Here is a 24,372-nt window from a genome sequence, read left to right as displayed (position 1 = left end):
ACTGTGTGCAGGGAAAGGTTTCCAGGCTATCGCCATCAGCCTGTGCTTGGGAGACTTTGGAAAGCAGCATCCACTGCCTGCTCTCAGCTGTGCTCACATGAACATGCAGCACCCTTAACCCTCCTCTGTGCAAACAAAGGAGCTCCAGCAGTGCCAGGGATGGGGCAGAGGCACAGCTTCTCTGGGCACCCTGTGCCAGCACCTCAGCACCCTCACAGGGAAGAGCTTCTGCCTAAGAGCTCATCTCAGTCTCCCCTCTGTCACTTTAAAGCCATTCCCCTTTGTCTTGCCACTACATGCCCATGTGAAAAGTCTCTCTCCAGCTTTCTTGTAGGCACCCTTTCAGCACATCAGATCTCAGGAGGGCAAGCTCCTAAGCAAACCCTGCTAAAAGGTCAGGAAAACCAGAAGCAACACCTTCAAGCAGCAAGAAAACTCGCAGACTCCAAAACCAACCTCAAACAGCCCTAAAACACTCCCACTGCAGCTTCAGCAGCAAACTACAAGAAGAAATGCTTAGTTAAGAGAGATATTGCCACTGTAAGGCCTCTGCATGAAGCAACACCCCGAGGAAGGACAGCCATAAGGCAGCATCACACCAGCCACCACTCCTCAGAACTGTGGAAACCAGAGACCACATGGCTTGTACAGCAAAATACACATTAATACCTTTGCTCAATAGCTTTTAAGGGAAAGAAACTCACTATCCCCCCAGAGTATCGTGCAGAAGAGCAGTACCTGTCCTCCACTGCACAGACACTGGACTTCCCATCGCAGCGGTCTTCCTGTTTCCTTGCCATGGTACCTATCATAGCTCCTTGCATCCAAGAGCACCACAAACACCCCAAGCAGCTTCTCCCTCAACAAAGCAGAGGGGAAGGGCAGGAGGAGCTACTTCAAGGCTCTGATTAGCTGAGTGATAGCACCTGAGACTAACGACCACCTGAGACCTACTGGGCACCTTCTAGACCCTTCTGGACCCTTCCAGCCCCTGGGGCAAAACTCCCCTCTGAATAACACCATCATGGGGGGGGAATGAAATGAAAACCCACAAACTCCTTTCCCCTCACAGTGACTGAAGGCTGCAGATGGAGTGTGGAGAGCACCTTGGAAAGAGATGCAGTAACAGCAGGCTGAAGGGGCAAGAATGTGTGTATACACACAGCATCCCCTGGGCAGGATCCACCATGGGAGGACTGCTGATGTTCCTGCTCCAGCTGTCCATCCTGTTCACCAGGACATGGTACTGGATGTCCCTTTTCTTAGAATCACGGAATTTCATAGCTACCATTGAGATCATGGTCCCTAAACTGCTTCCCCTCTCCTAGCAGAAAGGCAATGACCACCTTTTCCACATAGTGGAAGCTTCTCCCACTTGCCAACAGGTTACCATCTATCTGGATGTGCACACATGACACTGCCTGTATCACACAGGCATGCTACTTCCATGAACACACCTACCACCCTCTACACACATCCCTGCTAGAGCCAAACATGGTGGAGTAAGCATATTTCACAGATATGCCCCTTTTTCACTGCCTGGTTTCTGCTTTTGCTGGGAATCACAAAACATTTCTGCATTGATGTTCTGTATTTTCCATTCTGCTTTTAAGCCATTCTCTGGCTTCGCATTCCTCTGGGTCTCTCACATCCCCTCCAAACCATCTCTCTCTGTAGTTGCTCCTTTTTATGTCACTGCTGACTCCTCAGTGATGGGAAGCAATAGTTAATATTACATTTTTCCTTCCAAGCATGTAAATACCCAGAATGAAGCGGAAAACAGGAGACTTCTGACCAAAGCAATGTGATTAAGAAATGCAGACTTCCCTTCTCGCTGTACTCCTGGTGATTGGAGTCCGGTTGTATCACCTCCGCAGACAGGCTCTGTTAAGCAAGTGCCTTCAATGCCTCTTTTAACGAAGCCTCATTGACTGATTGTTCCCTGCCCTGACAGGGATGCTGCTGTCACCCCCAACCCACTCCCACCAGCGTGAGGATTGTGGCAGGAGGGTTCAGCCCACACCAGCCCGGGGCTTGTCTCTCAGCTGAATTCCCTACTTTCCCGCATGGAGCTGCAGCACGAGTGAAGTGACAAGTTTGAGCTGCCGTCAGCAGAGGAGCCGACAGCCTCATCTGAATAACGGTGCTCGAGTTTAGTTTTTAATTAAGCCCTTGTGGGTTCCTTGAAAGGTTGAGGATGACACAGCCTCCTCTGAAGCCGGCCTAGGGAGACATCCAGAGTCAGCACCAAAGCCTGCCTCCTTCTCCAAATGATGTGAAATTGGGACCCTGGAATAAAGGATGAATTCTGCAGAAGAGCAAAAATGGGGTTTATTTCCCTGGGTCTTTGTCCCAGGTCGGCTTTGGGAGGGGTGAGTGAGGAGCACATGGCTCTGCCTGGTGAGACATCCCTCTCCATCTCTGTGCCCAGCCATCCCTTTAGGGTATCACAGTGATGGCTGCGACGTCTCATGCTGAATTTATAGTTGCACTCTATGCAGATGCCAACAGGGAAATGCTCTCCCTCACATTTACACTACTGGGTACACAGCCATCAAATACCCTAAATTAAAGACCTGCGGCTACTGTCCAATACACCCTGAATCCATGTAAATCCTGACGCGTGCTATTTGCTCTCAGGACAGAAAAATGCACAGCTTCCTCTCCCCATCCTACCCCTCAATATTATATTTTAGTACTGCCTAGAAGGTTTCCATCAAACAACATAAACACATTTGTCAAAACTGTTCACAGTGGCTGCTCTTCTTGGGGGAAATGACTGAAAGGGAACAGTGTTTAATTCCCAGTTCAGCGGGATTCATAGCACTGTGTTAGCTGAGCTTTGTTTCCTCCGTGCTTCCTCCTCTGTTTTCTCTTTTGAGGCTGGAAGATCCCCCAAGCTAAAACATTTCTACCTGGATTGCACTCATTTCTAACCACAACAAATACAAACCCTTTGTAGTTTTGGGCTGTTTTGTTAAAACAAACAAACTAAGCAGTGATGACAGAGGGATTTTCTGAGGTGTTCTGAATAGGGAGAAGGCTTTTTCCCTGATTCAAATGAGAACAAGACTGCCCATTTTAACACAAGGGGGAAATAGGGAGAAACGGGTTTATGGCCAGGGAAACAGATGCCAAAGCCCCTTGGGAGGAGGCTTCAGAGCCTGTAAGGTCATGGCAGTCACAAACAAAGCATCAAAGAAACCCTAGATGTCACAGTGGCAGTTGAACATGGGTGGATGAGGAGGAAGATAAGGAAGAGGAGAAGGAGGAAGGCTTCTACTGACAGAAGACAGGTAAAGAAGTGCCTAAATGTCACATCATCCCCTGTGGTGATCACCTGCCCCTTTTGTCTGGGGACAAAGCAGAGACATCTCTTGTTGCTGCCTTCACCCCGCCACAGGTTGGGGTGGACTTGCTAACAACACTGCCCCAAGTAGCCTTGACAAACATCCTACAGCCAGCGCGGAGTGGGAATCGACACTGAACATCCTTCCTAGAGCCACTTCTGCCACCATAAGCTGAAGGGGACTCCTCTGCCTTTGAAGAGCTCTCTTTGTGTGACACAAGACTTGGGTTCGAGCATTCTCACTCTGCGCTGGTTCCTTTCTCTCCTAGGTGAGGACCTCATCTTGTGATCTACCAGATCTCAAGGCCTTTTTTTCTTCCCCCAGTGCTTGTCTGTCTTGTTTCTAGCAGTGTAAGAAGCAGCCCAGAGGGTGCACAAGGTCTAAACTCTGTCATTTTTACACATCTCCATCCAAACAGTCTAAAAAGGCATGGGAGACTGAGGTGCTTTCAGGGAAAGGAACGATGAGATTTCCCAGAAATAGAAATAAATAGCAAGCTACTTCTATGGCCTTTTTATTCCCTCCCTGGCTCTGCAGGACGTAAAGGTTATGTTTTCCAAATTTTCCCTGCGACAGTAAAGACCAAACAGTCAAAGGCAAGGAAAGCTCCGCGTTTCACGTTGTGACTCCAGGAGCCTGTGGGAAGCAGTGCACATCATTCATCCCCTGCCCATGGCAAGGGGGTTGGAAATAGATGATCTTTAAGGGCCCTACTAACACAAACCATTCTATGATCACAGGACTGATGCTCTTGAGTATTGGCAAGGTTTGTGGATGAGTACAGAGTTTTATGGGCCTTGACTGTCCTTTGCCTTAGGACCTTTCAAGGGGGACTTCCAATTATCCTGAATATAACTTGCTTCTTTTCTAAAGTCCATTTCATCAGCCAGGCTCACTGTGGCTTGGGCACAGGGCTGTACTTAAGCTCTCCTGCTCTGAGGACAGAGATTTCTCCTCTTGCTTTCAATGGCTGTGAACGGATGCATTGGGTGCTCCCCTGAAGACACCCAGACCCTTGTACCTCCACATGCGTCTCCCAGCCTGAGCAATAGCCCTTTGCAGAGCAATTTCTTTTCCTTTTTTTCCCTACAAGAGGCCTAGGGCACAGGAGATGGGCTCCAGCCTCAGGGGACACCGCTCTTGAGATCATTCCAGCAGGGAGCAGATGGTGATCGCACATGAGCATTACAGGCATCACAACGATTATGGATGGGCTCACTTTAACAAAACAGGGAAACTCATTTGTCCTACTCTTCAAACCCATGTCTGTATCCTTGGCTGACACAAAGCAGCCTTCCCTCACCGGTATACACAAACCTATGTAAGTTTACCTCAGCTATCTGCAAGCCCAGGAAGGGGAGTGTATTATAGGAAGGATCCCAAACACCATCCTGTTACTGCAGCAGCACAACAGTGGTGCTCAGTCCCACACTGTCAACTACAGCAACACTGTTCTATAAGGGTCCCGCTCAGTCCTGTGTTGGGAAGAGCTCAAGCCAACAGGAGAAATGCAAACAGACCCATTCACCTGAGTGGAAAGCTCTCACTGGCTGCCCACAGCCACTCAAAGAGCCACACCACCCTTTTATTAAGAGCCAAGCCATTGCCTATGGTTCTGTCTTATTCCATTACCTTTCAGCGGGGAAAGATTTAGGATGCATTCCCTTGTTTAGCAACATCCGTTTGCAACAGTGGGATCACTGGGGAGCAGTCGATAAGCACTATGCTGGCCCATCCCTGGTAACTGTGCAGCAGTTAGTGGAGAACATGGAATATATATGGCTGCCTTCCCCTAATCTAAAGCTGTATCAAATGGCTCTTAACCCTGCCCGAATGAATTCAATTTGGCTACTGGATGCGGCTCCAATCCTTGGGCTAGAACAGAAAAATCACTTTCTAAAGCGCTGCTCCCGAGGGACCAGCTTCTGAAAGGAAACTCGGAAAGATTTCCAGTTCGCTAATCCTGTGATAGTTCACGCAAGACAAATCTGGAATGATGAGGTCTTTTCGTCAAACACAAGCAAACCCCAGGAAGCACGGGAATAGCATTACAAGTACATCAGAGGGGAATCATTAATGATGCTCAGGGGAGATGCGGGAGAACACAGGGATGAGCAAAGGATGTTGATGTGAGTCAAAGGATCTTTGTGTATTTCCAGTGCTTTGACAAGAGAAGTGGGTCTGTAAAAAGCAGACAGTGCTCAGAACCGAGGTGGACAATGTAGAGAGCTCCAGCCTGCCTGCTGGCTCAGGAGCAGGAACGGAGAGCAGTGCCAGCTGCCAAGACTGCAAGATCCCAATGGATATCAGCTCAGCAAGGATCTGTCCCAGGCCTGCTCTCTGGAAACAAGGAACTCTTTCTCCAGATAATCCCACTGCTACCATCCTTCCTATCTCCATCACAGACACGGTTTTGGCCTTTAATCTTCCCCTTTCCTCTCTTTTATCCTCAGAGATGACCTGGAGAAACCCAGGCTCCAGCATCACCTCTTCACCTCCAGGAGGAGGTTTTGTCTCCAGCATCCCTGTCTCCCACACCCGGATGAGCCCTTGGCTGACAGGTGCCAGCACAGCAGGCTGATTTCCCCTGGCTCGGAAGCACGGTGCGAGCTGTGCCATGCTATTGACTCCCGCTTGCAGCTAATTGAATTGTCTTGGACTACACTTCGTTTAAGCCCATGAGCGATGGCTCACACTCGAGTATCCAGCCTGCAGCAATACAACACCACAGATGACACACACAGTGCCAAATCCCCCCACCCAGCCACCCAAAAAAGCTTCTCCCCCTCCTGTAGGGATCCACTCTGTTGGGTGCTGGCAGAAATTTATCCCTATTTGGCTCCCAGCACTCTTCTCTCATCTCCTTCTCTATGCAGCAAGGGGTGATCCTTGAGAGGTAAGTTGGGATGGTTGCAATAGGGATGCAATGGGAATGGCAGGAAGCGCTGATGATTATGGATGGGCTCACTTTAAGAAAACAGAAATGAGTTTGTTCTGCTCTTCAAACCCATGTTTGAAGAGGGTTGTGTCAGCTGACATAAATCAACCTTCTCTCATCAGCTTAGAATCATCGAATACCAGAGCGGTTTGTGTTGGAAGGGACCTTGAAGCTCATCCAGTTCCAACAACCTGCCACAGGCAGGGACACCTTCCACTAGACCAGGTTACTCTAAACCCCATCCAACCTGGCCTTGAACACTGCCAGGGATGGGGCAGCCACAGCTTCTCTGGGCACCAGCACCTCAGCACCCTCATAATAAAGGATTTCTTCCTAATATCTAATCTGAATCTCCCCTCTGGCAGGTTAAAGCCATTCTCCCTTGTCCTGTCCCTTCTCAAAAGCCCCTCTCCAGCTTTCTTGCCATTCCCTTTTAGGTACTTGAAAGCTGCTCTAAGGCATATACAGCCCTACCTCAGTTTACATCAGCTATCTCAAGCCCAGGAAGATGAGCAGGTTACAAGTAGCTATTACACAAGCCGAGGACAGTGGTGTAGGGTATGGAGGAGGAGGATATAAGGACAGATGGAGACAGGCAAGTGAGAATGAGCACTCAACAGCTTCATTCCTTGAAGGAGGGATGCTGGCTGCCCCCTCCACACCGCTGGGCTGCTGCTGTGTGGCGCTCCGGCTAATGAGGCATCTGCTCCCTGTGACAGTCGGCATCTGCTGCCACTGCCTTCTCCTGCCAAAATCCTGCTCGGGCTCCCATACAGCCAGGTGAGCCTGTGAATGAGGGCTGGGCATGCAGCAAGGCAGGGAGGAAAGGCACTGCAAAGAGAGATAACCCTCCAAAGTAAGGAGTAGGGAGAGATCTGCATCCAGAAACGCCGTGCAGAGAGAGAAAACCCTCTGAAGAGAGGGAGCAGGAACCTTTGCTCCAAACTACACCCATGTCCCTCTCTAATTGCTAGTATTAACCATAAAGTTTTATGTTTGCAGTCTCTCCTTTTACATACGGCTCCCTGTTTACGGCCCCTGGGCTGGCGTTCAAACATACTATTCAATTAATGGGGGAGCCCAGGGCAGCGTGAGGGGCCAGGATGCTCTTCCAACCAGGAGATGAGTAACCCGCTGACTGGGGCTGGCTTTAATGCAGGTGAAACTTGGCAGCCAGAGACAGAGTGAAAACAAAACCCAAGACTGGAACAACCTGGATACAAGGAATAAAAACTGGAGCTGGATTTGGCCTCTTTAAACCAGAAGCAATGGGGACAGAAGGATTTTACCTTGGCCAAAAGGGTCTGTTCAGAAGCAGAGGTGTCTTTCTGCTGTGCTCAGGAGCCCTGTGGAGGAGGTCAAGCAAGAAGCAGGCAGATTTTGCTGACAGGACAGAGGTTATCTGTTATTTTTCCAAGGGGAGCCTCTCTCAGTGCTACTGAAACCTGCTGTCATCTTGCTAAGGGCTGCTGAATTATCAAGGGCTCCTCTCTCAAGAGGAAAGCTTAAATCAAAGTCTTGAACACTACTGGTCACCGCAGGGCTTTTTCTAATCACAGAAGTTGAAATCCATTATCTAAATCAAATCCTGCTTAATTAAATTCCCAGTAGAAAGTCAGTATTTTCACCTTATTCATTTCCAACCTGTATGCCTGCGCTGTTGTACAATGTGGTCCGGAGAAAGCTGTGGCGTGGGAAACGTTCCCAAGGGTCTGCCCATGACTCTGCATGTGTGGTAGTTGTGAAATCCATTTGGGAAGCTTGAGAAGATCCATCACAAGTGGGCAGTGAAACAGGCTACATAAATCCAAGGGCAGTTTGAGCATTTTATGGCAGGATCCTGCTTCATTTTTGATGTCTTTAATAAAAAGTAAGTGTTTCAGGGAGATACTGGAATGCCATTAAAACAGTAAATAATGCTGAGAAAACTGGGTCAGATGAGTGGGGGGTATAAAGCCCAATGTGATTTCCATGTGCCTGGGTTTGGCTCCATGCTCTGTTACTGCTGCTCTTGACCTTGGACAAGGAGTGGTTTTCCTTGCTCTGCCTCAGTTTCCCCACTTACAAACCAGCATCAACCTCCTATTGTCAACACTTAATTGCTCAGTGATAGTGAAACCCTTTCCTAGGCACCAAGAAGGGCCAAAAGGACAGTGTTTTAGAGCTCCTCAGCCCAAGAAACCTTGCTGCATCCAGAGCAACAAGCTCCACTTTTCACAAGGGGTGAGTAAGCCCCATATGAAGACACGTACATGGTGCACAAGCAGAATGGGGTGGGGAAAGCGGGTCTTTTTGAATGCCCAGCCCAGCATCTCACCCCCAGCTATGATACACAGGGTGAGCCAAAGACTTTGCACAGCTCATCCCTCCTCATAGCAACTCCCAACACAAAACCCAACAGAACATACATCCAGGCAGGGGATGAAGCCTGGTTTTTGCCGCATTTTAATCCAGCCCAACTCTTCCTCTTTGCCAGGATCCCATGCAGCATCTCCTCTTTGAGCAGGACCCCATCTGGCTCGCCTCCTTCCACCCCACTGCAGCCAGCTTCCCCCTCTCCTCCCTGGCTCTGCACCAACAACGTGCCCATCTATTCACTGAACTCGCTTATCTCTAGAACTGGGACTCTGCTGTGTAATGTCTTAAATCTGAGGCCCTCTGTGGATATTTCCATATTTCGGAGGTTTAATGCATTGTGTTTAATGTCCTCAATTTGGAAGCCAGCAGGCAATGCAATTTTCAGGTGCACGCAACGTGAATAATGAAAGTCTCTCAGTCCCCAGCTCTCAATCCACCTGAGTCCCTGGAACAGCGTAAGAGGAGGGAGGGAGGAGGACTGGCCAAATGGAACTCGGCAGCTGAGAGGGACAACGGGCCGAAATGAGTCTGGGGCTGATGGATGAATTTCGGGTGTCGCAGCCAAACTGGAGAACACGCTGTACCGAGCACACACTGGGCACAGCATCTCCAGGAGGCATTTAACTGGCTTTAATAATGTCAGTGTCTCTTAATGAAAATAGTCTGTTCCACTTAATAAGTACAACGCACTCTCAGCCATCAATCCACTAACGTGGGGGTTCAGCAGCACCAGGCAGGCTCAGCTCTGCAGTGGAGCTGACCCTGTCAGCACTGGGGATGCTTGCTGCACCAAGGCAGTCAAGGGGATGCATAGAGCCTGGAGGTAAACCCCAAGAGCAGCATTCTTCCCTGCCATCCGCTTCCAAATTAACTCCACAGAGTAACCACCGACAGTGGGATTTACTGTATTATTTAGGTGTGTTCCCACTGTGACCACAGCCCCTGTGGCACAGGAAGAGTAGGAAATGATCAGCATAGGAGAAAGCCCTGGTGAAAGCTGGGGTGGTGCAGAGCCCTGCACCAGGTGTGCTCCCTTGTTCATATCCCATTAACTGCGAACCTGTAGGAAGCCGCTCCGAGGGTGAAAGCGAAGCCACTTCCCTCGGTTTCCTCTCCCTAGCACAAAATGAAGATTAATTTTAAGCAGGTGTTAAACCCACAGAGACTATAACTCCACTGCAATGGAGTGGAATAAATGTCTCAGGGCACATTATCTGCATGGGAACACTGTCCTCTGGGGAAAGAGCGATAAGCAAAGGAAAATACTCTCCTTGGGAACACGTGACTGATGCAAAAGAGAGATACTGGGGTGTGGAATTAGCTGGAGATAAAGGACCTGCAACGAATGGAAAAGGAATTATATGGGAAATAAACCCCCTAGCACAAGAGGATCTCAGCCCATAATTGGGACTGCCAGGCACTAACTTAATAACGTTAGTAACAACAATGCTAATAGTGAATCTGCAAGGGTGGCATTCGCCTTTGCTGTGCAATTGGGGTATTTCAGAGATTGAAACTACCAAGCAAAGTGATAGTCTAACCTCCCCCGTAACTTGCTCGGTTATCATGATGTAACTTAAAATCTGCTTTAGCAATTACATTCCTCACAAGATCTGAAGTGGTGGAAAGAAGAATTATAATGAATATATTAATATACAGTCTCTTCCTAGCAAGAGTAAGTCATTAGGCTGGGCACAGAAAAGATGCCCAGGCAGAAACAGATGGAAAAAGAGCTACATCAAGAGTTTAAAAGCAGGCTTACATAAAAGAAAAAAGCTTCAAATTCTAAGTGGATTATGGAATGCAGGCTGCAAAGGCAGAGCCAGAATTGCTCTGTGCCGTGCAGGGAACGGCATGTGGAAAAGGGGGATGGATGGTGGGAAAGACGAGCAGAATCAGTACAGTGTGGATGTGTTTCACTCCCTGGAATTTCATACGGGGTGCAGAGGTGGCTGGCTATGTCTTGTGGGATTGTCCAGGCTCTTTCTCCTCAACACACATCAGTACCAGGTGATACATCCTTGGTTGGTTCTCGTCTCCAACACCCCCAAGTCCTTCTCAGGGCTGCTCTTAACCCAATCTCTGCCCAGCCTGTGTTTGTGCTTCGGACCCAACCAAGGGGCAGAACCTTGCACTTGGCCTTGTTGAACCTTGTAAAGTTCACAGGTGCCCATCTCTCAAGCCTGTCAAGGTCTATCTGGATAGTCACTGACAAGCTATATAGAGGCTGAGCATCCCTGGGAACACAAGGCCAGCTGATGACATAAACCACAGAGCACACACAACCCCTTTTCATCACTGAGCGATGTTTTCATTGTGTGACTGCAAGGACAGAGACCTCCTCCTCTGCCACACAATCAGCTGCCTTAATTTCTCAACCTGCTCTGCAATCAGTCCATTGATATGCAATTATCTCCAAACCACTCTGCTATACATTACTGCCTTATTGTTATCTTACAGGACTTTTTTTGGTGCTGTTCTGTGCCAGATAACCTTAATTTTCCCCATTTGTTCCAGCATATAATTATTTGTTTGCAATCATTGCCTATTAGATAGACAAATACTGCAAAGAACAAACATTTTCCCTCCATTATGCAGTCCTGAAAAGTTCTAATACGTTATTTGATCAAATAATCTCTGCTGTATCAAAGCAATGCTATTTTCCCCTTCCCAACTATGCATTTATTAGAATGTAAAGCAGTTTGATCATATTGGGAGCCAAAAGTAAAAATAATATTATGGTCTTTCGTGGCAAAATATTGCATATTTATTGTGGATGACTTCCTTAGAATTTTAATTCAAGCCTTTATATAGTTATTTCCCTTCCCTACCAGCTAAAGGAGGGAAGGAACCTGATAGGTTGGATTTTAGGAACTGCAATGGCTGGAGTCAGCCCTGGACTCTACAAGCAGCACTTTGTTACGTGGAGAAGTCCATTTTAAGGGATTTTACAAGCCTTAAGCATCCATTGCTTTCTGGCTCCAAGGAGAAAGATGCATTTCCCAATCCGAGCGTTCAAATAAACCCATGATTTATGCCCCACCTCATGGGACCAGCTTAGGAAAAAAATAAATAGATCACAGGCAGTTTTAAAACAAGTAAATTTAAGTGTTTCCTTTCTATTTCCCTTCTGAGCCTTGAGCTTTTAAGGGGTTGTATTTTAAAGCCTTCCCTCTGCAATTGCAGGAGACCGAAACTTGTGCAGATGATGCTCATCCTTCTTTTTTTATGCAGCTCTGGGGACTTTCAGGTGATGGCAGCTATGGGGTGAAGTAGCTTTTCCTGATGGGGAAAGGTGGGGCTTTCCACTGACGGGCAGATGCAGGTTGACCCCATCTCATGGTGGTGGGATCCAGGCCAGGTTTGACAGGGCTTGGAGCAACCTGGTCTAGTGGAAGGTATCCCTGTGGCAGGGAAGTGGACATGGGTGGTTTCTGGGCTCTAAGGCAGGGCCTTAGTGAGCTCTTCATCACCCAACACCCCCAACTCCTTCTCCACACAGAAGAATAAACATGAATAATAAACAAGAAGAGAGGTTTGCAGCAAAGAGCTGCTCGGTTCACACCAAATAAATACCCCATTTGCTTTGCAACAGGACTAGAGCTGAGCTGCTGGGTGAGTTATTAATCTCCATTGCAAGAGCTCCCACACTGCAACTCCTATTCACATTGATGGAGCTGTTAAACCCCCCGAGAGCACCAGTGTCACCTGGAGGATTAAATCCATGCATGGCACAGGGGTCACTCATTGTGAGACACTGAACGAGTAAGAGGAAGGAGGATGCGTGCCTGGTTTTCCCTATGAACACAACTTTGAGTTTCTCACCGTGATGCTCCATCATTGTTTTAAGCATTAAAAGGCTGTTTAGAAACTGCAGTGGGGGGCTTTTGATCACAGCTCTCCTTGTAAAGGCGCAAGTGCTGAAGGCTGAGGATGTATTACAGGGGAATTAAAGAGACTCCACCATGAAGGTTTGCCCCTAAAGTTGCCAGTCCCATGGAAAGGGAAACGAGATGCTCAACTGCAAAAGCTCCACATCACCTCATTCATCCCAGTGTCGGGAACCACACATCGCCACAGGGGTCATGTGGCAGGGTTCCACATCTGATCCCCATGTTCAGCCCTGCAGCAGGGGCTGGAAAAAGCTCCTGAGATGGTGACCGAGGAGTTTGCTGCTATGGACACACTGATTTTGCCCAGTTTTGGCTGATGCAGGGGCTGGCACATGATTTGGGCACCACCTCCCTGCACTTAACCCGCCTACTTAAAAACTAAATGAGAGCTGGGTTTCATTCAGCAGCACAGGAGCGATTCAGAAGAAAGGAAAGGATATTAAATGAAACCACTTCATTTTCATATAATGCATCAGAACTTTCTGGGGAGGAGGAGAAAGAACAGCCACTCTTTTGATTCCAACCATTTAATAGGTAAAGAGAAAGACCTGAAGAATGTGCTTCTGTTTTCTAAACCACCCGTATAATACCTTGCAATTAGGGCCCAAGCACATGAAAGATCATCATTAAAATTGAGACCCTCCAGGAGTTTCCCTGTTTTTTGCTGTGGTGGGAAAGATTGCTCGGAATAATATCATTTTGTGTGTTCAAAGGCTCAAGAGTATGCTGAGGAGGGAATGGGAGGAAAAAACATCTAATGGCAAATGATATCTTAAAAGCACGGCAGAGGTTGAAGAAGTGGATCCATGCAGAAAATAATATACTATTATTTAAAACAGGAAATTGCTAAAATGACACTTTTGTGTGATCCCGTCGCCAGAAAAAGCATCTTGGCTGAATCCTTAACGTGCAAGACTTTGGGGTTATTGTTACTTTTTTAGTGACACTATAAAACCTGCAGAAATATCTGCGTTTTTTACCAAGTGATTAGACCACAGTCATTTATTATGGTTTTACTAGAATATTGTTTTCCTAGTTCTTGCAGGGTTTATTGCCTCCAATATAACACTCCCCCCCTTTAATAATCCCCGTTGCTTTGACTCTATTGCCTTATATTTTTAGAGTTCTTGGAGCGTTTTGCATAAAATTCCAACTCTAATGGGCTTTATAAAATGAGATGTATTGTCATGGATCCAAGCCCTTATGAAGATAATTATCTTGTCCATTTGTGTTTTCATTATGTTGAGAAATACTTTTTCTCTCTCCCCCCCCCCCCCCCCCCCAACAGTTTATTTCCTACCCCAAATCACAAGGCTCCTTCATTTTTTACTTGAGAATCCATTGGCAATGAAAGAAGGAAACCCAAGCCACCACCATCCTCTGTTTATGTCTGAAGGAAGACGGTCCATGGTGGGTGGAGAGGTGGGGAATGGGGATGGTGTAGGATGTGGAAGAGACAGACCATGGTTAAGAAAAGGACGAGGATGAAGGAGAGAAATGACACCAAAGCCAGGGAAAATCACAGAATCCCTCTCCTTGACTCTTCCAAACATGGATCCAGCACTCTCACTGGGAAAGCATCTCCAGATGGCCTGGGACAGTGCTTTCTTATAGCACTTTCTGTAAGCACAATCATTAATTGTGCTTTCATGTGCACACGTACAGTTTCTAACCCAAGGCACTGCACTGGTTTCTTTGGGGGTCTTCCATATAAAGACAGATGAGATAGAGAAATAGGTCCCTTTCCAGGGTCTCCTGCTTCTGAAGAGCTAACACTAGACACATGAAGACATGCCAAGCACTACATGCTGGAGAGATTTCACTGATGACTTATGAAAACCTGGGTCTTTCTTTTGCCTTTTCCCTGAAGCCCATTGCACAGAAATGCGAATATATATCATCTGCTGAAGAAAAGCTCCCTTGGAGCTGGAAAGAGCAATCACACTTGTGGTACGTGGGGAAAGTGGCTCTTCCCTTGTATGGAATTAGGGCTGGGTATGTATTTCTACTTTCCTATAAAACTAAGGTTATTATTTCCACTTGAGATACATCTGAAGCTCCTTGTAGAGCAATGACAATTACAGTACAACAACAACGTGCAAACTGTGCCATTCACCTGTCTAACTGGGCCCACATGTATAGTCTGGGGCATACTGGGAAATAACTTCCATCAATTCAGAAGCACATTGCTACCCAGAGTCATGGAGACAAACGTTGCATCAGGACCAGACCCAGGGTTTATAACTGCAACAAAAGAGAGCAGAGGATGCAGATGGCAATGCCATAACCCAAAAGCTCCCACCTCAAGAGACACTGGACCTAAACAAGACACCCATGTTTGGGTGATGGCAAAGTCGCCCCATAAGCCTGTGTCCTGGCTTTATCCTTCCTTTGGGAAAGACAGAAAGCAGAAACCTGATGACTGAGTTTGCTCCCAGGCAGGGAAGGTCCCTCTGGACCAGCCTGAGGATAACAGGCACAGACCTTGAACAAACCAGACCCTATAAAACACGTTGCCTCCCTGTAATGAACAACAGTGTGCGTGCCCCCCTTCTCTGTGAGTGACACTGCCAATTCTACTGTGCATTCCATGTGTCATATCGTGGTACATCACATCCTAATTAACGCATCTTGTCAGGTCCACAAGTTGGCTGCAGTAACATGCTTCCAGCAGCTGTCACAGGGACCCCGCAAAGGGACCGAGCCACCTGGTGAGGCAGCAAGTTCCTATATTGCTGATTTTACTTAAGGAAAATAGGACGGGACATGGTCCTACATTCAGGATTGCAAGGTGGTGGTGGCTTTGCCCCAGCGGCCACCTGGGTTCCTAATACAAGGGCTGGGTGGGAAGAGGAAGGTGAGTTTTACCATCTCATCCTCATCTTGCACTGAGCATGCTGCGCTTGTTTGGAAGCTTCATTTTAAAGCAGAGGCAGCTGAGTGCTTTGCAAGCAGAATAAGTGTAGGTCCCCGAGCAACCCTGTGCAAGGGATAGGGAAAACTTCTCCAATGGGATGGCTCAAGGTCACCCATCACCTCAGAGGCTGGGAGTTTTGGTCCCCAGCATCAGGCACAGAAGGGAACAGGCTTGATGCATCCAGGAACTGAACTCGTGCACCTTGACTCCTGCCTCTCTGATAATTATTAGGCAGGACAGCTTGGCAAGCATGAGCATCCAACCCAGGTGTCCTAGCCCCTCAGGTCTTCTTCGGATTAAACATTTAATGCTGCTGGAGACTATTGTTGCACACAGCCCGGCTGCTGGCCCCCAGCTCAAGATGCCACAGCCTCCTCCCCAGCCCAGCTTCACAACCTGAGAAACGCAGCCAAAAAGGGGGGAATATGCAGGGAATGAATGATTTTTTTTACTATATTGTAGGATCTCCTTGTATTTTGGATCCTAAAGTGCATCTGTTTTCCTCGGGGTGAAAACAGCACGTTTCTATGCAGCCCAATTTGGAAGGGATCATTAACACTTTAATTGAAACTAAGGCATGGACTGGTGGCTGTGAAAGGTCCCGTGGCACTTCTCATATGAAGAGGGTTTGGGGACTGTGGCACTGGCCAAACTGCACTCTGCTGTGGCTTCTAGGGATCTGGCATGGAACTCCTTGCAATGCCAGGAGCGGGGACAAGGATAATCATGGCAAGATGCTCATGAGCTCAGCAAAATGTCCCATTCCTGGCAGTGTTCAAGGCCAGGTTGCACTGGGTCTGGAGCAAGCTGCTGTAGTGGAAAGTGTCCCTGGCCTGTGGCAGGGGCTGGAACTGGATGAGCATTAAGGTCCCTTCCAACCCAAACCATCCTGTGATTCTGTGTAAACCGAAGCAACCCTGAAGCTCCACTGTAGGTAACACATCAGGTCAGATACACCCTAGTAAGCCTCAGGTAGCCAAATTAGTTTGAAAGTCCAGCAGCCAGTTTGACACTGAATCCAACAGGAAAATAGCCAGGTTTAGGATGCTTTTCCCTCTGAGATAACCATTTCTGCTTCTTCCTCCTGGCCCATCAAGCAGCCACCATCCCAACCTGCAGACAGATGGGGCTTCTTCAAGCAAAATCATGCACCACATCAGTGGAATTCGCACATCTTTGATAACAGGCATTTAAAGGGTGAAGCCTAATGAAGGGGGGCAGAAACAAGCTGCAACCAAAGGCAGGATGCAGGTTTTTAATTAAAACTCTGATGCCTTTTTATCTCTTTCCCTCTCCCTCGCACATCCCCCCACTGACAAAGGGGATTTCTCAGTCTGAGGCCCGTTGCTGTACAAAAAGCTCAGCTTTAATATTCTCTTTGATTAAGTGGGATTCTTCTTCCTCCCTCTTCTGGTGGGTGCTGCCTTGGTACTCTTTGGTGAAGATTTAAAGGAGGAAGGGCCCTGCCTGTAGTCAGACAGGCACCTGCAGAGGAGAAAGGAAAGCATGGGGCCAGCCATGCTCATGGAAGATTCAAGCACCAGGGTGCCCACATGTCTTTGGAGCACCAAGTGCATGTATCACTTGAGCTTCCTACCCTGACACCAAGCAGAATCTGATGGTACAAAGGGTTAAGCTGTAAGAAGAAGGGAGATGAGGCCCATTTGAGGGGATGATGAACTGCTCTAATGTGATTGATTTTTACTGAATTCATGGCACTTCTCATTTGCAGTTTCCCTCCTTTTAATTAGCTGATGCTTGTAGCTATCATATTTAATTCTCATTACTTAATTAAATAGGGTCCTTCCACCTTTAGGCAGTGCTGGGAGATAGTGGAAGAGATCAGCTGGACAGAAAAGAAGTATCCTCTGATTCCTGCTCCACACTGGCCCTTCACTGTCAAAGCCACATGGACCTCTCAGCTTTGTTCTGGATAGAACCCTGGCTGCATCCTGCTTGGCAATACAAACAACTAGGATTAGAGCAGACTCTGAGCTCTCAACCCTCACAATGTTCCCATCTGCTCCAGGTAACCCATATTCAGGAGCTGGGCTTGAGAGTTGCATTGACACCAGTGGGATTTAGATCACAACTGAACGGTGTGAGCAAAGATGTCTGGTACTCAACTAAAAAGGCATCAGGAGTACAGCACACAGGGCTATAGCCCCAACACCACTGCAAATAATCCAGCAAACTGCCCATAAACCAGACTATTCACTGGTACTGTAATTAAATCCAAACCTCCAAAACATCCTGAATGCTTGGCAGAGAGGCTTGTAACAAGAATGGTGTTGGCAATGTGGTGGTGCTGTTTCTCCTCGGTGGGAAGTAACTGGGACAGATGTGCTGGCAGTCACACCAGCTGTATTTCTCTTTCTCTGGCATCGTTTCCCAGCCCTACACAGCTGCAGCTCTCTAATGGCAGATCCTGGAAAAACTTCCCAAAATACCCCCAGCAGGCTTAGCAAGGCACTTGGGCAGCTTCAGCCCACATCCATGTTGTGTTGGCACCCCACACATACCCCACACTTGAATGTCAGCCTGTATGCACCAACAGACCCATCTATTGGAGCTATGCATGTTCCCACACTACATGGATTCAGGGTGCCCACAGTGCTCAGATGAAGGGACAACCCACAAGTAACAACTCACATTTGATTTGCCTATTTTATGGTAAAGGCTTCCCAATTTCACAGGGATTTCTGTGGCCCTTGGTTAATTGTCCCAAAACTACTTTGCAATCCAGAGATGAATCGAGCTACAGAAGTACACTGGGTTATTATTATTATTATGGGTTTCCATTTGAGTCACCAGGATCTTCCCTGTTGGAGCATAATGTATTCCATCAATTAGAGGGAAGCAGCACGAAGCTGAATAGGACCCTGATAATGAGGGGCTCTTTCATTTCTCCCGCGCATGCACAGACCAGTTCAGAGGCTGATAAATGAAGGTTTCCCCCCTCCTTTCTACAGATGGCATTTGAGAATCCTTTCAGTGGAATAATTTTATGGTTCTTGACTCAGGAAGTCGGTCTGAACTTTGGTTTGGGAGATAAAAGGACTGACAAAGCATCCCCACAGGATGCCTGGACTCGTTTGCATTCATAAATGCGTAGCCAGCACCACAGCCCTCTTCTGCACGCCAGGAATTACCTTTGCTCAAAGGTTTTTCTATATTCACTTATCATCTAATGAGCAGTGTAAGAAACTTCATTTCAAGGAGGAGAGGAGGGGAAGGAGGATTGAAAAAAAAATAATCCTCTCTTGGTGGATGCCTTTAAATGGGATTTGATTTCTGTGGCTTTTTCGTATCCTGCTAGAGAGGAAGACAGGGCATAAAGAGCAATGAGTTAAAGAGGTGCAGAGATGAAGGTAGAACCATCCCCTTTAGATGGATATAAGCTTGGAGGGAATGCAGATCACTTGAGAGCTTGGAGTGGGCAGAACAGGCAGAAGGGGTCTGTCCTGCTGCCGAGCTGGAGAGGAACAAGAGAGTAGGGGATAGAAAATACTGCTGGCATTTAGAACAGCAGTTATCATAGAGTTACAGGGTGGTTTGTATTGAAGGGACCTTAAAGCTCAGCCAGCTCCAACCCCGTGCCACGGGCAGGGACACCTTCCACTAGAGCAGCTTGCTCAAAGCCCCATCCAGCCTGGCCTTGAGCACTGCCAGGGATGGGGCACTATGCATGGAAAGCGAATGCATGGGACAGCCTGTCACGTTGCTAACAATGCCTGACAGCTTGTGCCTGTTGTCCCAGGGTCATCCCTAACCCTAACCCCAAGATAGGATACACAGAGAGGAGAAGAAACAAGTCAACAGCAATACAGGCATTTCCCACACGCAGGATTCCAAGATCCCGTGTCAGCCGAAGGTTAGCAATGAAGTAGTTGATAGAGAAATAAAAATGCTCATCTCCCCTGACAGCCACAGCACCAACTGATGCTGCTCAGCGAGGCCATTACCGCAGGCAACAGAGCCATAAACTGGGCTTTCACAGGCTGTGGACAGACGAAGGCAGCTCAGTGTGACACCGCTCATCGCTCAGGCACATCAGCCAGGGCTTTGAGTGAGGGAGAGGCAAGATGCAACTCTGCTGGGGAAGGGAGGGGAAGCTCTGTCGCCCTGTACCTCAAACCTTGCAATTATCCCTGTGGAGCCATCCTGCCTTTCTGCACTCCGGCAGCGAAATGAGGCGTTTCCAAACAACATAAGGTTTGGGGGAAACACTGAATGTTTCCATTGGCCATAAGTGGGAATTGATCCAAAAATTAACTCTGATTTGAGCTGAATTAGAGACCTAAATGGCACCAAGGACTTTTTTTCCACCCCAGGTAACAACCAGGAAAGACACCCTGCCATTAACATCCCGCTGCACAGAGCAAATCTGTTCTGACTCCTGGCTTCAGTCAATGCCGATTATCAACCTCCTGTACTTATAGGTGGAAAAAAGTGGTGTTCTGTACATCTTCAGATGTGGCTTCTCTGCACCCCAGCTTCCTGATAACTCGGATATCAGGAGGTGCCTCTGCACTGTTTGGCTTCAGATCAGCCGCAGTTAGAGGCAGAGATTTCCCAAAGAGGGCAAGCAGCAGACTGAATGGGAAGTGAACAATTAACTCTGAAATCCCCACTCCGTGCTGGAGGCTTCACTACTCAGTTTTTTACAGGAAGAAAAGCAAACCCAAGAGCTTTGGCGCTGTCCCCATCCCAGGGTTGACACTGAACCCCGAATGGTGCCGCCTGAATGTGTTTTCACCACACCATCACGGCAATAAACCCTCTTGGCAAAGTTTTAGCTCATGTAGGTGTTGCCTGTGGCAACTCTCCATCTTCTAGTGACTGCCATATAGAGACCTTTGCCACTTTAGTCAATGAAAACAGGCTACAGCCCTGAACTTACCCACGCGCATCCCAGGCTCTGAGCACTTCAGCAGGTAAAGCAATGCATTACAGTGATCTAATGCAGTCTTTATACATTAAAACTCACCCAGAGGGCACCATTAATCTAATTATCTAGAAAATATAAAGGGAAAAGGCTCCTTTATATTACTCCTCCAGATGAAGAATCACCAGCACTTGATTTTGCTCTTGCAGAGAAGCAACAAAACAGTGAATCTGTCTGAGTTATCTCTGTGGTTATGGAAAGCATGAGAGCGATGAAAGATGTTATTCTGTCCGCCATTGCCATTCAGCCCTTTCCAGTCCCCAGGGAGCAGAGGGCTTTGCTTTGGTTGACCCACCTTGTTTTTCCACACCTTTCCCAAGCCTGGTGAAGATGCTGTGACCTGGGGAAGATGGCAGCCCCTGAGGACCAGAAGCTCAACCCCTGATGCTCCAATGACCAGGAGGTTGCTGCTCACAGCCTGATTTCATGAAAAAAGCATCAACAGTTTATGTCCTGCTACTGATAACAACCTCAGTGATAATCCTGGAGTCTGTCTCTCTGCCATTTGAGTGTGCAGCTTAGTAAAAGTCTTCCCATGACCAAAGCGCAGAGAAGGCTGTTATTCTGCACAAGTCTAACTAAATCCCTTAAGCTCGCAGGCCCCACTGCCTCCAGCTTCCCAGGTCCTTCATCTGGCCTGATTTAGCATAGTCCTCACACGTTCCTGACATTTCAGGGCGGATTATACCTCCCAAGATCAGCCCAGCTACTTGCAAGCTTAAAGGTAAGTACGTGCTGAAAAGCACAGGGACATCTAGATCTTAAGAGCTAAAGCACAGCTTAATGCCAACACAACAGGCTTTGCAACTCCTGATCCTTCACTGCTCCACAAGGCACAGCAATGTAGAAGCCCAGGGTGATAGCTGGGGTTGGACACCAGCAACCTGATCTATTTACCCACAGTGTATTTGAAGAGCAGGTCTGGGCTGCTAAAGGCTGTGAAATTAGTATTCTCGGGCAGGCTGATTGCGCTCAAATCTATTGCTGACATCAATCACCTCTTCCCAAACTCATCTGTCTGCATCAGTCAATTACAAACTTATTTTCGAGCCGTGGGTGTTCTTATGAGATAGACCCAGGGAAGGAGCTAAACTCATTTAGGGGGATTGACCTCTCTGCTTGGCTGATTAGCAGTGTGCTTTAATAACTCTTAGTGTCCATCTATTCCAGCCTGGGCTAAGCCCATCTCCCGGATCACCTCCCCAGCGATGCAGGTGCTGATTATATCACAACACGCTGACTATGGAAGGAAGGTGCTGTGATATCTGCATGAATACTAAATAAATTAATTAGGATCTGTGCTGTGACCACGGATACAAAGCGAATTCATAATGACAAGACAATTAGCCTGCAACCTTTCACAGCCTTTAGTCAACTTGCAACACCTTTTTACATCTGCCACACAAAATGCGAGCACAAAGACCCTTTTTTCACCCAGCAAAACTGTTCCCATTCTTCTCCTCTACATTCCCCCCAGGAGTTAAAGAAACTCAGCCCATGAGACTGGCCTTGGTTTGCCTGCGTTTTCTTACTAAGAGGTACATAAATAGAATAATAACATGATTAATAACACTGAAAGCTTTCCAAATATTAATGAATTGATCTTGTTGCTCGAGAAGAATGGGAGAGTTTGAGATTTAAAGCTCTGATAGATTTTCTCCTGGGAGAGTGCAGTGATAAATACTGCGTTAAAATGCTGTTTTATCTGTGTCGCTAATATTAAGCTCATGTGTTCATAGATTTGAAAGCGCAGAAGGAGAATTATGTCACTTGCTCTGACTCGTAACGAAGGCCATCGACTTCCCCCAGTGAAACAAGTGGCATTCAGTACAACTGTAAAGGGGCATTTCCAGGGAAGGGCTCTCAAAGGATGCCCTGTCTACCCTCTGTGCGCACTGCTGGACTAGGGAAGGGGCATCAGATCTGTCTCTATAGCCACATTTCTCTCCCAACAACCACCCCTGCTCTCATCTGTCCTCAATTAGGGATACCACAATGAATAATCCCAGCAGCTCCCAAGAGAAGAAAAAGCCTCCTGTGCAACTGGTAAAATTATAGAGTTGGATGTCCCCCCAGCTTTTGGAGTAAAACCAGCTCTGCCTTTGCAGTTCCCTTCTGCAGTCACTGTTTTGCAACTAGGGAGCACTAAGAGAAGACCCTGCAAAAGCACCTCCAAAATCCAGGTCAACAAGGCAGCAAGGAACTGTATTCCCTCAGTCCCACAGACCCCACTTCTGGGTGAAAAACAACTAAAATTGGGACTAAGCATGAACGAATCCCCCCCCCCAAAAGACTTTGTTGTGTCCTTTCCTGGCGTTAGAGTGTACAAAGCGACGATGCAAAGCAGGGTCCAGTGAAATGAACTCGGACCTTTCATGGTAGCACTAATGCTCATGCACACAGTAATTAAGGCTGGATGTATGAAGGCTGAATATTGAGCTCTGAAGCCTGTGAAGGTCAAGCTCCGTGCTACCGGAGAGGCAATTTATCCTAGCTCTGTAATAAGGTCTCACATCTGACCTATTAACTGAATGTTACATGATATTAATAATCTCCCCTCAGGTCAGGTAGAGACAAACAGAAGTCGAGTTTGGAGGCTGGTTTGCTGGGCAGGAGTTAATCCACAAGGCAGAGTCCAACGCAAGCACTCAGTAAAAGTGATGCTTTTTTAACTGAATACGCTTTGCTTTGATGAAACTGCATGTGCCTCACACTCCACACACACCTTTCTGTGCAATAAAGAGCGATGAATTATTCATGCCAGCGTTATTAGTCCTGTATATAGGACACTCTCTTACAGATGGGCGAGTTCCTTCCAATCAGAAACCTCATTTGCTGAAAACTGAAGAGTCAGATAATGCCCCCAAATTGTTGTGAACCAGCTTGAAACACTTCTAATTGGAAACACTCACTCTTCTATGGGAAAATTAGGAAGGTTTTCTCTCTGCTTTCTCAAACCATTAGGATTTTCTTTTCTTCATGGTTGAAACAATGGTTTGTTTTGAAATTTACTTAAATTTAATGGAAAGCTTTTTTTTTCAGACAGCACCAGAAGAAAATCCTTAAAATCCAACCACTTCAGTGCAGCTTCAGCAGTATCATTCGGTTTAACCAAACCCCAAAAGGTTCATTTTCATGGTATCCCTTATTTCCACACTCAGCAACCCCAACCCTCCTATTGCTGGCTCTTCTGAAAGATCTTTCCTTTCTGGACACGCTTTGCACTTATCCTGCTGTGCAATGCTCCACATCAGCACCTGCTCAAACGCGTGGTTACCCTCCATTGGCTTCCTCAAAAAAATATCTGGGATTTCTGGTTTGTTTTCTCATCCTCCACTGAAAACAAACAGGGGAAAACAAAACGCAAAGGGAGGGGAAATACCAATAGATCTTCCATCCCTGGCAGTGTCCAAGGCCAGGATGGACAGGGCTTGGAGCAACCTGCTCTAGTGGAAGGTGTCCCTGCCCATGGAACCAGACGAGCTTTAAGGTCCCTTCCAACCCAAACCAGTTGAGGCCGATGGGAATGGTTGCACTCCACTGGCTTGCAAGAGGGAAGCAAACCGGGATCATGAAGGTTTATCAGCTGAGACACTCCTGGGCACCAAGCACAAGCCCTCTGGGATCACGTGCAAGTTGAGCATCTTTGAGTCAGTGCGAGATGGAAAAGAGCACAACCCATAAAAACCCATTGGAGACTGGAGGACAGACTGCAGAAGAATCCAAGGCAGCACACAGAGAGACAGCTGCAGTGGCACACACACGCCAAGTGCACTGCTTTCCCAGAAAATGAGCTTTTGATTCCTTTTCACTTTTGTTAAAAAATGACAAATAAATGCCTTAATATTAATAAAGGAAAAAATAGCTCCTCCGTTGGTGTGAATATATAATGTGATTTGACATACAGAATGGAATTAAATTAGCGAAATACAATGGGCTGGAAAGAAGATCTGCTTTCCTTTAGAAGA

General features: G+C 47.4%; 1 protein-coding gene across 4 annotated transcripts in view; it reads right to left on the bottom strand.

Annotated features, from left to right (window-relative positions):
- The window catches only part of KIRREL3 (kirre like nephrin family adhesion molecule 3), a 270,390-nt gene that overhangs the window by 107,163 nt on the left and 138,855 nt on the right, over positions 1–24,372 (bottom strand). Inside the window, exon 1 of one of the 4 annotated variants that reach the window (XM_062608785.1) lies at positions 739–851. The exons of the other annotated variants lie outside the window; for them this stretch is intronic. Within the exon in view, the coding sequence (XP_062464769.1) occupies positions 739–772 (34 nt within the window). The 5' untranslated portion in view covers positions 773–851. Of the gene's footprint in view, positions 1–738; positions 852–24,372 lie in introns of those variants that run through there. 4 annotated transcript variants of the gene reach the window in all.

The sequence above is a fragment of the Pezoporus occidentalis genome, unplaced genomic scaffold (assembly GCF_034315485.1).
Source record: "Pezoporus occidentalis ecotype Australia unplaced genomic scaffold, CSIRO_AGI_Poc_V1 ctg130, whole genome shotgun sequence".
Lineage (NCBI taxonomy): Eukaryota > Metazoa > Chordata > Aves > Psittaciformes > Psittacidae > Pezoporus > Pezoporus occidentalis.
Note: the sequence above shows the minus strand (reverse complement) of the source record. Positions and strands in the feature narration are given on the sequence as shown.